The sequence below is a fragment of the Perkinsus marinus genome (genome assembly GCF_000006405.1).
Source record: "Perkinsus marinus ATCC 50983 genomic scaffold scf_1104296931952, whole genome shotgun sequence".
NCBI classification, from domain to species: domain Eukaryota; phylum Perkinsozoa; order Perkinsida; family Perkinsidae; genus Perkinsus; species Perkinsus marinus.
Window position 1 is genome coordinate 267492 of NW_003215582.1, and position 14553 is coordinate 282044.

The 14553-nt window shown below is 48.4% G+C and overlaps 4 protein-coding genes across 4 annotated transcripts; 2 read left to right on the top strand and 2 right to left on the bottom strand.

Annotated features, from left to right (window-relative positions):
* Positions 1–10: 10 nt before the first annotated feature.
* Positions 11–3505, top strand: Pmar_PMAR023591 (hypothetical protein; the record flags this gene model as incomplete). The annotated part of the gene is made up of 14 exons (XM_002785828.1): positions 11–755; positions 809–1092; positions 1312–1440; positions 1490–1563; positions 1607–1667; positions 1739–1875; positions 2158–2254; positions 2307–2435; positions 2699–2763; positions 2804–2888; positions 2966–3103; positions 3157–3257; positions 3313–3394; positions 3455–3505. The coding sequence occupies 14 exons, from the start codon at positions 11–13 to the stop codon at positions 3503–3505; spliced, it is 2178 nt and encodes a 725-aa protein (XP_002785874.1).
* A 1618-nt stretch (positions 3506–5123) lies between these two features.
* Positions 5124–5485, bottom strand: Pmar_PMAR023592 (hypothetical protein; the record flags this gene model as incomplete). The annotated part of the gene is made up of 2 exons (XM_002785829.1): positions 5124–5225; positions 5276–5485. 2 exons carry the CDS (start codon positions 5483–5485, stop codon positions 5124–5126), a joined length of 312 nt encoding a protein of 103 aa, XP_002785875.1.
* A 1433-nt stretch (positions 5486–6918) lies between these two features.
* On the bottom strand, positions 6919–7690 carry Pmar_PMAR023593 (hypothetical protein; the record flags this gene model as incomplete). The annotated part of the gene is made up of 3 exons (XM_002785830.1): positions 6919–7305; positions 7350–7421; positions 7559–7690. The coding sequence occupies 3 exons, from the start codon at positions 7688–7690 to the stop codon at positions 6919–6921; spliced, it is 591 nt and encodes a 196-aa protein (XP_002785876.1).
* A 2290-nt stretch (positions 7691–9980) lies between these two features.
* Pmar_PMAR023594 (Suppressor protein MPT5, putative) lies at positions 9981–13545 on the top strand (the record flags this gene model as incomplete). Its single annotated transcript, XM_002785831.1, has 18 exons — positions 9981–9998; positions 10208–10336; positions 10430–10566; positions 10685–10864; positions 10918–11047; positions 11095–11318; positions 11368–11552; positions 11597–11723; positions 11768–11957; positions 12007–12159; positions 12285–12383; positions 12433–12489; positions 12536–12637; positions 12697–12820; positions 12875–12983; positions 13029–13086; positions 13159–13292; positions 13458–13545. The coding sequence occupies 18 exons, from the start codon at positions 9981–9983 to the stop codon at positions 13543–13545; spliced, it is 2244 nt and encodes a 747-aa protein (XP_002785877.1).
* Positions 13546–14553: the final 1008 nt, after the last annotated feature.

A 14553-nucleotide genomic window follows, 5' to 3' on the forward strand; every position in this document is an offset into this window, starting at 1 on the left:
TCACATCACCATGGTAGCAGTGCTCAAGACGGGGTGCCTGCCGAGACAGGTGAGCGGCCGAGTGTGTGCACAGTCGGCCGCGCAGTGGATGTGGGAATGGTCACAACTGGACGTGTTTGCGCTGGCGTTGTTCATCACTTTATTCGTCTTCAACGCCTTCAGTCTCCTTCGAGCCGTTGCCCCTTGGGGTTTCTACTGCGTCCTTATGGCGGCTATGAGTGGCTTCGAGTTGGCTAAGCATGACTTACCTCCGATGCTGAGAATGGCACAACATGACCTAGTCGAGATGGACGAGATCGTCTGTGAAGAGGAAGGGGAGGAGGAGGAAGAGCAGCAGCAGCAGACTGTTGTCGAGCCCGGCGTCATAAAGCACAGACGAGAGCACTCAGGAAGCAGCTCATTCTCAGAGGAGCGTCTCCGCTCTCGGGTGGACTCGGTTGCAAGCACAGTAACGATCGCCAAGTCACGACGTCTTGGTAACTGCTGTCGTGGACTTGTACGGATAGTCCAGAAATTAGGATTGCCGTTTTTCGTGCTCAAGGCGATTGGCTGGATTATATTCTTCGTCATTTGGTGGGTGAACTCTGGCAATGCCAGACTGGATCTAGCAGGAGTGAACGAGACTCTTCTCGAGAACGCCCCATTGGTAACTAGTGGCCTTCGGGACTTCTTGCCAGATATGGTGGGACAGTGTCCGCCAGAGCTTCCACGTCCCGACATATGCAGAGACATTGGACCGCTGTATCACGATAAATGTAAGTGTCTATTGCCCTTCATTTGGAGAAGAATGGATGAGTCTGGCTTTCAGCGACCGTTATGGAGGTTTTGTCCAGATGGCTGTCCGGTCTCCGCAGCGTTAGTGTGGAGGAGCTGAGCTTGGGGGTGCCACGTGAAAGCGAGTTGGAGATGTCGATTGCGGGCTCATTCGATGAGCTCAGCATGTCACTCTACATCGGACAGTGTATAACTCCGGACAACCTCTTCCGAAGCACTAACGACACAATGGAGACCAACGACGGGGACGGAACCAAGAAGAAGTTCGGGAAGCCAATATGCTCAGCGCTGTGGGATAAAGTGTATTCCTGGAAACAGGTGACACGCCGTATGGGAAGAGCAGCTCTGAACTCGTCAATTTTTTGTGTTACCACAACTGCAACATATCGTGTGATGAGTCCACACCAAGTGGCCAAGCTTCGTATTGGCGTCTGCCGTAGTGGAACTCGGATTGAAGCGCTCTAATTTCCTTGGCACACTTGTGTGTCATTAATTACTATCAACCGGGAAGACGTTAGTCATTGGGCTTGTTGTCAGGTTGGCTGGGGTCTGATCATATCTGCCTCTTGCAATGAGGAGTGGCCTTATGTGAGGAACATCGCGATCAAGGACGTCACTCTGGATCAGAATCTCAAGATTTCTGAACAACTCGTGTTTGGTATCACGGTATGGCTCGGTCGGCTCATGCTGGGCGGAAATGGCAGTCTGGGTTCAGATTAACGTTGACGATCTCACGACGAGGTTCCGAGATGGATTTCAGAAAGCACTGATGCCGTACATTGTCAGCAAGTGAGGACAGCAAAGCGGTATCGTCGTCTTATCTCATCTACAGGTCGCCGTGGATACGATGGGGCGCAGATGAATACGACATGACAGAGTTGCTTAATCAGTTGGTGAGCCTTAATACTAATGCCGGTTCGGGTGCTGATATGCACGATATGTTCAACTTGGGCCATCATAACAGCACTTCCCGAATACGTTGTCCTCGGCCTGGAAATCTCCTGCGGAGCCCCAGAGGGCCGCGGTCAAAGCGCCGATTGAACTGACGATTGCTCCTTTGTTTGATTCATTGGAATACATAATATACTGTACATTTGTCGGGTAGGCTTCTATTCACATTAGCACAACCGTAATATTGCTCGTACCATTTACCAACTGCGTTTGGACGTTTAAGCTCAAGAGATGCATGGTGTTGGTCAATCACCTATTTATCCGTTCTTGGTGGCAGTGGGCAATAGTTATGGTCCGCCCTGAACCTGGGGAAGGGTCCAGTGAGTGTGGATCAACATCGGAAGAGCGGCATCATCGAAGAGCCATGTTACTGGCAACTCAGTATCACACAATTGTGTCGTCGTCGTCATCGAGGATCGGCACTGTCTTCAGGGCAGTAGCATCAGTATCCAGCCTGACGTGGAGGACTAGGACAGATCGTACGACAGTTGAGGACTTTGAGCGCGAATTAGCTCTTGGGTCATCCAAGGTGGTATTGACGCTGTAGATATTCTCCGCCTCCTTTGTGACTACAACGACAGGTAGACTATCTGTCGGCCCTGGAACGTGAAGATTGCCAGCGAAATGTTCAAGAGCTCAGATGTGTTCGTCGAGCAATGGAGTGGCTCAAGGAAGAGTCGAAGCCCATACAGCTACCCGTGACTGGTACCGTAGGGTTCACAGCGTCGATGACTACTACCGATGGTGAACGAAGTGTTTCACAGATGACTTCAGCCATCTCTGTGTCTTCGAATTCGAGCCGAGCCATCCGGAGCATGATTTCACTGATTGCTGTGTGAAGCCTCATTCCCCCGAATTCGAAGAGTGTATAAGGCTCTTCCACTCACACAAGGATGAACCGACGCTTGTTGGTTTACTTTGTAAAGTCGGAGGTGTAGCTTGTGAGGGAAATCGATCCATCACATGAGCTCAGGTTCTTGCTAAGTGGTGTAAGGTGCCTGTGGTCACAGAGACAGGGAAGCTCCAGTCCTTTATCAAGTACGTATACAATTGTTGACGATGTTTGCATCCACCACAGGAATGAGGATCTATGTGATGCTGTATCGGCCGTTGGTGTTACTGCTCGGGCTTTCTCAATCCTTGCAAACCACGATAATGACAAAGTGAGCGCCTTCAATGGTTGCTTTCTCTCATGCCTTCATGGTTTCTCTTTCGGAATCCGACTACGGTTTACGTGCAGGTGTTCGGTGCTTTCCGCAACATTGAGCGGAGCGAAGTCGTTATTATTGGATGTTTGGACTTGCTCACCTCTGTTTCTCCTGAGCTCTTGCTTCGAATAGCCTGGCTGGAGCTGGACGGTGTCGATCGTCGGTCACACGTGAGGGTCCTTTGTGAGATCATATTCACAGTACTCTTACGTATTACCTTCAGGTTGATGGAGTCCCCTCAACTTCGATCTTTTGTCGCTGTATAATGATGCTCACTGAACTTTTAAAGAATGGGCCTCAGGCAGAGTGTGATCCTGACCTTAGGTAGCAGCATCCTATTCGAACGTGCGAGAGTCTGAGGTCTCTTGGTGATTCTCAGGTGTAGCGTGAGAGAGCTCGTGGCCGCTGTCTTGGCTTCCCCCGACACCCTTTGGGCGCAGGATGATGGGAAGCTGATGAAAGTCAGTACAGTCCTCGATTTCTCACGGCAACTTTCCGACCTATCGCCACCTTCCCATCAGGTCGGTCTAGCTCTCCTACAAAATGAACTCAAAAGAACCAAAATGGTTTAGTTTGCTAATTATTGATTCCTCCTTCCGTGTACTGTATTTTGTTGTTGACTTACCCTTTTCCTGTCGTGTCCAAAGTCTTACTAATATGAACACCTACTCGTAGCGTTCAAGATCTGCCCGAAATTCCTATTATTTCCTATCGGACCCCCCGTCCAAATTACTGCATTGATGTTTTAAGCTGTTTTTCTTTCTCGTCGGCTTTTCGATCGAATTGTGCCGTGCTTTCCTCGAACCTGGGTGAGTCGCCGGGGACCCAGTCGACCTCAAGGTGGCTTCAACGGAGTCGTAGAGCCGTCCTTGACGATAGCGCAGTTCCTCTTCAATGAGTGCGAGCGTAGTCGTTCCTCGCTGCAAAAGCAGTGGTTGCGTAGGAAGCACATACTGTCAGTGTCAGTACGGGACTATATACACATGGTCAACTACATGTGTTGCGAGGAATATGGAACTCGTGAGGAAATCATGGGAAATTACCGCTGGTTTTTGTACACTTCTACCAAGAATCGTGTGAATTTTCATAATATAGTGAAGACTCCTGAGGAAACTCACGAGCCCAGTTGAGGAGACCAAATATATCTTCCCACACTGACCAGTGTGACTCAAAAAACGTGGAGGGTTCGTAGCTCTGCACCTCTGAGACTCCTCTGCCGTTCATGCTCGAAGTCGGGTAAACGCCCAACACGTTGGCTCGTCGCATATATCCAGGGTAGACTCTCCCCCGGTCCACAAACGCTCGAGATATCACACCTTTGCTGAGTCGAGTGTCGATCTGCTCGGCAGAGAGTCAGCTACCTGCACCCTGTGTCCAGAGCGTTAACAAGCGCGCGCTCGGAGAGAGCTTATCGATCAGATAAACTCTCACGTAAACTGATACGGGATCTTCTAACCTGGCAATACCGTAGTCCGAAATTATTCGAAGCCAGGCAGTGGTGAGGGTGCACAGTGAGCTAATGAGACTAGTAGTTGAGACCGAACTCGAACTGGCTCTTACAGTGAATGGGACTCAGGTGAATACAGCGAACGGCGACTAAAGCTGTATCCTTACGATCGAGTTCTATCAGGAAGTCATTTCTTAGTACGTACCAACACAAGAACAGACTCTTATATCCGGACAGGAACATCACTTCACAGCAGTCATTGACCGTGTACAGGCGTGTGTGATTGGAGGAGGGTCCACTCGGGATTTCACTTCTAAACCCTTTTGTCCCTAGGAGGCCTCGCCCAGATAGACACATCATGTACACCTTTGCTATAAGGCATATTGCGAGGCACAGTTTCCGAGCTTGGCGTTGTGAGCCACATAAGCAGTTTTTTGACGATAGATTGTTCACGTTTGGGTCGGACGATCGGTCGAGGGAATACACTCTCGATGGCATCAATATATTCACCATAACGGAGAAGTTGAGAGTCGCAGACTGTCTCTAGCATAGCCGCTAGCTCTGGGCCGCCCCGCTCCACAGAACCTCCAACTCTAGCGGCTCGTTCAATCTCTTGTAATCGGCTAACGTTCATCTTGAAATGCAAGTCACTGAGGGGAAATAGAAGTTACAACTCGGTAGTTCACATCCACTCTCGACAGAGAGTGAGTTCAGGTGAGGAGAATAGAGCAGGATCGGATATCTCACGGAATACGGTCCTTGCCAAAACTCATGGAAAAGGACTCAATTTTGAAGCCTCTTTCTGGCTTCTCCATCCCGAGGTCGACCGTCAAGAGCCATGTTACCTGAAGCAGTAGTACGCAGACTATTAGAAGATCTTTCTAAATTCACCTACTGTTTCATTCCGACTGATAGGGATCTGCACTAGATCAGAAGCTGTGCATGCATTGGACGCCTGTCTTCGACTATGGGATTTCCTTCTGAGAGCTTTTCCGATTTCCTCAAGGTCGGCGTCTTCATCGGTGCTTTCCGGAAACAGTGAGTAAGCATACTTCAACACTTCCTTCGAGAAGAAAGCCTCGAAAGAATAGCTATGCCTGGCCATGTTACGATAACTCTTGGTAGCGAGCAAGCACTCCTGTTACTTTCCAGGGAGTCGCGTATGTAGTACAGCGTAGGAAATATCTTCGCCATCGTAACCAATCTCGCACTAGAGAGGAAATCATTCGAGGTAGACATATGTTACTATTCTTGGAGAAGCATCCTACCTCGAGCTCTTTTCCACTGTCGGTCTTCTGTACCCACTGAGTTGGCTGGATCTGCGAGTGAACGAGATGTCCACTACTACCGTATGAGAAACATTCCCGATGTTGTGTCTACCCACCGCGTTTGCTAATGACACTAATAAGCGCACATCATCTTTAGAGCATTCTCGTTCAGTGGCAAGTCTGATAGCGGATAGTTCGGTCGAAATCGATTACCTGGCTGACATAGGCAGTGGAATTCGCATCCATAAATCTGACTTTCTTGTTTATCCGAACTGCTGCTCCCAGAATTTTCGGCAGCTTCAACAGGAGGAGTGATACCACCAGGAGTAGAGAAGTCGATTTGATCATAGAAAGTAATTCCTACTCAGTCGACGACAGACACTCCTCCCTAGATCTCGGGAGATAGCTGCTGGAGTGATAGTCCGATCTTCCTGATTAGCTTGGGGAGATTAGTGTATGGCAGAAGACTCAAGGGGTGAACACCCAGTGAGTTGAAGAGCTCAATTCACGTTCGACAACATCAACAACCAAAACATCAACATGCGATGAAGTCATATCCCTACCGTGGGAGTCCTGCACAATATCTGTAAAATGGAATGAATTTGAAATGGGTGGATTTGATATTCGATGCTAAGACGAGACTATTGGGCTGCTTCGTCGCTCCTTTTTTGGGTCGAAGGAGTTCTGGCTACGATCGTTAGCTGATGATGCGGTTTCAAGTGCTTGTCGCTTGTTGGCTCATACTGTAAGTCTTCTGGTGCCGTCTTGAAACTGCCTCCGAGGAGCCATACAACAATCCCCTTCAGATCGAGCGCACTCGTTTCGGATAAGCTCGCGACATACTCCCGGATTTGTTGCCTACACACCTTCGTGAGATATTCCCTGGTTAAGTTCGCTCCAGACTCGGGGAGTATAGTTCTGGCGCGCTCCTCTAACTGCCGCAATCGACCCATATTGAAATTGAGTGATAGTTTTCTGAGATAAAGCAGTTGAAGCTATGGTTAGAGAAAGCCCCTATCTAGCGTGCTATGAATGAAAATGTGCGCAATCACAGGATGAGTTCGCCGATTCGGCGTTCACTAGGAGGAACATTCTCGAATTTACTCTAACAATGATTAGCTTATCGAAGGGCATGCCTATCGATCAGAAGTTGCACTTGTGTTTCTTACGGATCGTAGTTCCTGCCGAATGAACTCGACAGCTCAGTGATCTTAAAGCCTTGCTGAGGATCCTCCATCTCCAGTTTCAGCGACACTGTCCATGTAACCTATTAGATCGCAGCTATCGGGCTAGAGGGCTCATCTCTGGGGGAACCCACTGATTGCTTTCGACGGCCACCAGGATGAAACGCCCATAAAGACATGAAGTCGTCAGCTTCGCAATGGATCTTCTGCAGTCTCGAATCGCGTGATTTCTGCATGAGCTCTTTGCCGTAGACTCCTAAGGCAGACCTCTTTTGGAAAGGGTCTGCTCCATCCAGGTCATCGTTTTCTATCTGTTTCAACACTGCACGGCTGAGCATGACGTCGACAGCTATGTGATCAGGCTCTTCCCTCGTGGTGGATGTATTCCCACGAGTGATGTATCGAGTAACGTCTGATAAGACCAGTCTCTCCATGCCGTCATCTCCCACATCTTTATCATAACCCAATTCCAGCTGAAATGGTCCATAGCATCGCACAGGGTGTTGGCCAGGCTTACCTTAGTCGTCACGGTAGGAGTGGAGAAGATAGTTTCGGAGAATGAGGAATAATGTCGTGGGTCGATTGGAGCCTATAGAAAAAGGTTCAACCTCGGAAGTATGGGTTCCCGAGAGGTCTTTGTTATTTCTATTAACAATCGATCGGCTGAGTACTCGGATAGGCCACCATGGCGACCCAGGGAACTCGAATTCAAGCCCCCGAGCTCACCTGTGTGGGTCTCGGAGCTGGGCGAGGTCGTAGAAGCTTTCCCGCGAGTCCAAATAACTTCTTCGCTGCACCCATGCAGACCGGAGCCTCTAGCAGAAGTAGCAAAGCTTTCAACGCCGACGATTTAGTCATGTAGAAGAGGACAAATGGTTTGATGTTCTGGGAAGTCGTAATTTCCTCTTAGGAACATCCTTACCTATAGATTTTGTGTGTTAAACTGAACCTAGCGTTGAATTCACTAATGCGGACGTTTTAACGCGAGGCTGTCCAGCGCCTAGGTTGTTTTTCGAGACAATTTCCGGACAGTAATATACGTCATAAGGATTCCCGTCAGAGAACAGCCGCTTCCTGCGCAAGCCCAGGGAAGTCTGCATCCATAACATGGATGGTTAACCGATTGCGGCGCCGATAGGAGAGGAATGCTGCTAACGATCTCTCATCGTGCTCTACAGCAGCGACGAGTTCATCTAATTGTGGTGGAATTGTGGTTTCGTGCATCGACATTCGAGCAACAAATAAGTTGTCTCGATTGTGGGCGTGCGCGAGTGAAATAGAGCGGCACCATAGTTTGACCTCACACTGCCAATTCGTCCAGACTATCATGTGAACCCCAATCCAAGGCGGTTCAGAGTTCGGGTCAAAGAAGTCTAGGTCCTATCCATGTTTGCCTCAGTCTGGTATTTTCACGCCTCATAGGAGGGGACGACTTGTAGGACTCAAGCCACGTTGAAATCGGATATATATTCATTCATCTTGATGCTCGTGGTATGGAGTATTTCCCCGTATTCTTGTTGAGTTGGGAAATATTTGTACGAATTGAAGCTCCTAAACTTGAAATTGTTTTCACTACAGCTTTGAAATTGAAGTTCCTACTAGTAACTCCAATTTGGATAAAATCATCTCGGAGTTTTCTGGATGATCGTATCCCAATTGGAGTTCCCTAAACCTCCGCTCCATTAAAATTGAAGTTACTAAACGATAATCTTTAGTTTTACTCCTTCCACCGTTCTAACTAGAAATTACTATTCTCTAAATAGGCGTTGAAAAGGTGTGAAGTTTGTTAGTCTACCAACGAGTACTCAAACTGCTGCATAATCTTTATCTCCATCATGGAGACTCCATGAAGGGTGGCCAATGAACCATTCAAAAGGAGGTAATTACTTAGCGAAGCGATGCTCTTTGATCCAAGGCTTACTATTATCCCATCTTCAGAAGTAACGCTGAGAGTAGGAGCTCGCATTCTTATATCGCTGACCACGCCGGGCTACATGGGAGAACCAAACTAGTTGAGAAGGTAGATAAAGATCCTCTTTATTACCAAAAACCTTGGGAGAACCACCGGTCAAAGTACGTGGTGGGCTGCACAGCGAATGAGAAGCGTCCTGGATCACCACACCGAGTTACTTAGTGTGGTTGGAAGGTCGATGACGATAATGATGAAGAGTAGTGACATCGTGTCACTGTCACACGTTCATTGTACTGTTATTTGATGTACTTCTGTATTGCATTTGAAATACTTCTGTATTGCATTTGAAATACTTCTGTATTGCATTCGAAATACTTTTGTATTGTATTTGAAATGCAGTATTTCCATGGAGATTATGTTTCGTTGAGGACCCAGTTGGAATCCCATACTAGTTCCCTCTCTCATCGAAGAAAATAGCAAGTAGTCCCCACATGGAGCCTCCAATCAGTCGTATACCTCCCACCAAAATCTAGCTGCTCTCCAGATAACATACCATAGAAAAAGCTGAGAAAACAAAGGAGCTAAAGCATGTTGAAAAAGACTGCAACATAACGAATGTTCAGCATAACACCGTTTCCGATCGATGGTTGCACAAGAATGCCAATAGGCTAAAAACTACGCGGCTGCGTACAGCGCAAGTTGCTCAGCGCGCGCCTCCACTGTATCTTGCGTAAAAAAAGCTGGGATCTTGAAAACTCATGTAGTTTCCTCGTGCCACTTCAAGGGTTTCCTTAATAATTGCCTATCATCTCGTGCTGTGCTGACTTGTTATGAAGATAATACTTGGTTGTTCGAGGGTGCTGTGACCTGTCCCTAAGCCTAAGAAGGCTTATGTACTATCAACGGCTCGCGACAGGCCCCTACAGGGTGTATAAACCTCGCCAATCTAGCCCCATCACGCGCGTCTCAGCTACCCTATCAGCTATGGGTTTACGTGGCGTTCACTTCACTACGCCCTTGTTCAGGCCTGTCGTTAATTGCGATGGTAGTCTACGACATGAACTCTATTATTATTGAATTATGATCGGTTGTAGCTTGGTTTTAGTGAGGAAGTTACTTCGTGAAGTTGGCTGCTTGGCAAATGGTCATTTCCTTGCAGTTGTGTATTTATCTCCCTCGTGGGTAGCCAAACGTCCTTCCATCTCTTTCCATCCCTCGGCTAACATCAACATTATTATGTCGCATACTATTGATGTACGTCTTCGGGACTCTGCGACCCTCTATTTGCATATCATTGCTGATCGGTTGAGTCCATCATTGACATATCCACTCAGTTGTATAGTCTGTATTGACCGTTTAAAAGCGTCCTCTCGTCGATGTACCTGTTTATAGTGCTCTGTTGCTTCTTAGTGTTCGCTTTTTGGAATTTGTGAAGATTGTTTTCACTGAGTTGGCTGTGTCAGATCCCCACTTCTATTCGCGAGATATTTGCCGGCACTGAGCGTTCCGATAGCAGCAGTGGCTCACCGATGGAGACCGCTGTAGAGCAGTTCGGGCCGCCGCCAGGTCTACAGTCGCCTCCATCATCTATGGTGCGTATTACCTTTTACTCTTGGCTCGTATCGTGGGGGGCACGCATACGCACCTTCAGGGAGTGTTGGTGATCTCTCTTTATGTATTGTCAGGCGACAGATTTATCCTGTCTACAGTCGTCTATATGGACGCCTAAGGCTAGCGATGGTCCACTTCGAACTCCTGGAGCTGCAGGTTGCTTCACTCGGGCGAGTGATGGCAGTCTACAGCATGACAGTGACAGCACAGCGTAATGAATCGTTGATGTTGTCTGCGGTCGTCACCTCTTTTGTACCTCGATCGTTCTGACTGTTATGTCGTGATAGATGATGATCACTACTACGGTGATTGTATTATTGCCTCTTTAGTCCTCCTGGTATCATCATGAGTGGTATATCCAGAGGTAGCAGTGTCCCTTGCGGTGCTCCGGTGTTCACTTCATCATCATCATCATCATCGGGCTCTACTGTGACAGCATCTCCCAATTCTGGTGTTGGTAGTAGTATCAGCACCAACACTTCACCGAGTGACTGGCATGCAATTGACAGGCAAGCTTGTTGCTACTGGCTGCATCCAACCTCGTCGACTGTGCCTCATGTAGGTCTCTGCAAAGTGGAAGAGTCGTCCCGTGTCGCAGCCCATCAGCGAGCGTCGTCGGTCAGGGGTTCTGGGCAACACCTGGTACGCCTCCTGCTGCTAGCTGGGGCGCCTCAGGTTGTGGACATCCAATGGTGAGGAATCTACCGTAGTGTGGTATGCTCAATGTTGGATTTTGCAGGCAGCAACAGCTTCCCCACCGGACGTACGGTCCCCGTTTTCGGAGTTCGATGCAGTGTCGTCATCTACTTCGCCTTATGGCGAGTCCCATGGCCGATACCATCCTCGCTCACAGGATGATGCGTATTACTCTTTGCGGGGAGTGCTCTCGTCACCAGTGTCACCGGCGGCGGCGGCGGGTTCATCAAACTTGCTGTATGATGATGGACCGACAGGTCTCGACAGGTAGGCCTACCTCGTCGTGTAACCTTTGACGGTCCTCTGTTGCTTTTAGCTCTTGTATGTTCCGTCACATTGCGAGCAGTCCGGTGATGTCGTCGATGTCTCTACCCCTGGCGAGTAACACTTTTGATCAAACAGTGGAATACTCGACGCCTCCGCTTCACCTGAGTCGAGGTGGGCCGCAGAGCTCGAGCCCTACGATGATGCAAAATGATGGGACCTCAGGGACGCCTCGCGGTATGGCAATTCGTTGACCTCGTCTGCTGTATTGTTTGTATTAGATATTTTTCCTGGATCTTACCCTCATCCATCATATCATTCGAGGCCCCCTGCTAGCAGTAGCAGTAGGATGTACAATCAAGTATTTACCGACGAAGTGTCCACCCCGCGAGAGCATCGTAAGGGCAGGTGAGATGATGTTGTAGCACACATCTTGGGAACTGTGTTCTCAGCGGCTCGAATCCCTGGCTGTCGTTATCTCTCCGGCATGGCTCGTCCAACACGGGCTACACTGCTAGTGATGCGGCATCCCAAAGGACCTCGACAACGCCCTGCAGTAGGACGTTCGCCGCTGACGTTGGTGGTAAACTGAAGGGTAGTGCCAGCCAGCATCACAATACACCTAGTGTCGCGTTGGAGGAGGTAGACTATTGTAGTTCGAGAGCTACTGGTAGCATCATTGTGTTGGTAGATACAGGACGAGATTCTCGAGATGGCTATGGACCGTAGCGGGAGTCGTATTCTGCAGAAGTTGATCTCGGACACCTCGGCGGGTGCTGCAGATGGAGGGACGCATGAGGAGTTGGACGAGTTGATTGACGCTATCATCCATGAGATAAAGCCGGTGGGTTGCCACTCCCGCTATTCCTAGCAGCAGAAGACGTTATTGATCGATGTCATCGGATTCTGTTGGGCATCCTGCCTCGTCGTCGTTCGTATGCATTTGTGATCCCATTCTCCTTCGATCAGGTATTATCGCGTATAATGTGCGACACGTATGCTAACTATATGTGTCAGCAACTGTTCCAAGTGTCTTCAGCGGGACAGAGAATTGCTCTACTGCGCAATGTGAGGATGATACTGGCGCTTTGAGCGTGACGCAGGACGTCCCTTGCAGGTGCTGGAAAACGTAGTTTACATATCGCAAGACCGCCGTGGAACACACTCTCTCCAGGTGAGCTGGCAGTTGGGTTACATTGGGATTTATGGTGATGTTTCAGGCATTGATAGCTTGTATGCAAACTCCTCAAGAGCATGCCTTGTTGGCTGAAACCCTCCACGATAACGTCATCAGGATGGCCTTAGATGTCCATGCTACTCACGTGAGGCAACACGTCTACGCAGCTCGTGATGGTGAAGAATGAATGTGTCGATGATTCAGGTTTTACAACAAACCATTAGCAAATGCACACCTTGTGGTCCTGGCAAGGAGTATAGTCACTTGCCTATGGCTGATTTTGGTTTTATTTTCGACGATATTTACAGAAATCTAGAGGCTCTCGCTGGTAGGGTATCACCGTATGCACGGTCGTCGATGGAAAGCTCACTTCATTCTTCAGGTGATCCAAATGGCCTCGGTGTTGTGAAGAAGTGCATTACTCATGCACCATGGTATGATGATGGCTCGTATGTAGAGAAGTACAAGTCAAAGATGTTAAACAAGTTACAGTGGGTGTTCGCAAGTCGATTGCTCCTTCATTAGTTTTTTCATAGGTACTTTGTCGAGAACCCCTATGCTAATTATGCAGTTCAGCACGCCTTGGAAATATGGGTAGGACTTGTCGTTGCTTCAGTGCTTGGACTTTCGGTGACTGATTGGCTTGTATCATGGTGTCTTCGTCAGGGACCTGAAGTTTGTACAGACATTATCATCAAAATCTCTGAAAGTATCATAGCGATGGCGATCCATAAGTTCGCATCCAATGTTGTAGAGACGGCCCTCAAAGTCTCGCCCGACGATATGCGTAAGGAAGGATGGTGGTGGGCTACTTGTGATGTACAGCGTCGATGTTAGGTATTGTGTTAATCCATCGCTTGATCGATTATGGTAACACTTCGTCCCAAAATGCAACGATGATAACTCTCTTGAACAGCGCGTACGGTTGTCTAGATGATTCCGTTTTCAGCTCACCCGTCTGTTAGGTACGGTGTTTTCGTCATGTCGACTGCACTTCGTTTGGCGCCTACTACGGAACTGTGTGAGCAGATTTATGAAGCGTTAGTAAAGTAAGCTGATGATAATCTTCATGCTACACGTAACCGGGGAGTGTCCAGGAACTACCAGCGCTTGCCTGATAGCCGCCACAAACAGAAGTGGGACAAGGTCCTTGTAATGGCCGAGAAACGTTGCAAAAAGGTATAGAAAGGTTGATAGTACTAACGAGTGCATCCCCTAGCGATCGTGCTATCTCCCAGTACTGTCCTCATCAATGATATCATCATAACACTAGAGGGAATTGGCACATTATCGCACTATTGCATGGATTGAAAATGATACTTATGAACAAATCTGATTGCTGCCTGTCTGCATAACGTAATTGTGATGTTGCTGATGATTGACAATTTACCACAAAGAGCGATTGCTGAAGAAGATTAGGACCTTCTGGTCTCGAGCTTTCGTGAGATGTATCAAGAGAGTTGTGTTGTCATTACTTGTATTGTGATCTTAGGATCATCTTGAACCGTTATCAAACGATATCTCGACGGTTGAGGCCGAATCTACCGATGTGCGCCCGGTTGGAAATCGACGCGGTGCGTCACCCAAGCCTCGGAGAGATCACGGTGGGATAGACGAGATTTACTGTCAATTCCCTATCGTTTGCGGTGTCGCGTGTTGATTTTGCTATGGGATCGTATGAAGTTCTCAGGTAGCATAGAAGCTCCTACTAGGGCGTGTAGTTCCGAAGAGACGACATGGTCCTCCACCGAGCAGTTCCACAGCGCTATCGGGGTGAAATTTGTATGAAACCGACCTGAGAGTACATGAGCTATGTATTAGGTACCGCCCATGCCTACTACATCGGTGTGGAATAGAGACCGAAACGCGTCAACCGATGCGTGACGTCGTCTATACGGCGGAAATAGCACAGTAGCAGATTAGCTGAAAGCCCACGGTTAGCACCGGGTTCGGTATTTCCCTCATACTTTTTTTCATCACCTCCGAACCGAAACAGTTTGTCGTTTCGAAACAAATTGAGGGTAATCAATAGCATCGTTCGCTTCAGTGCGTGTGGTAAAG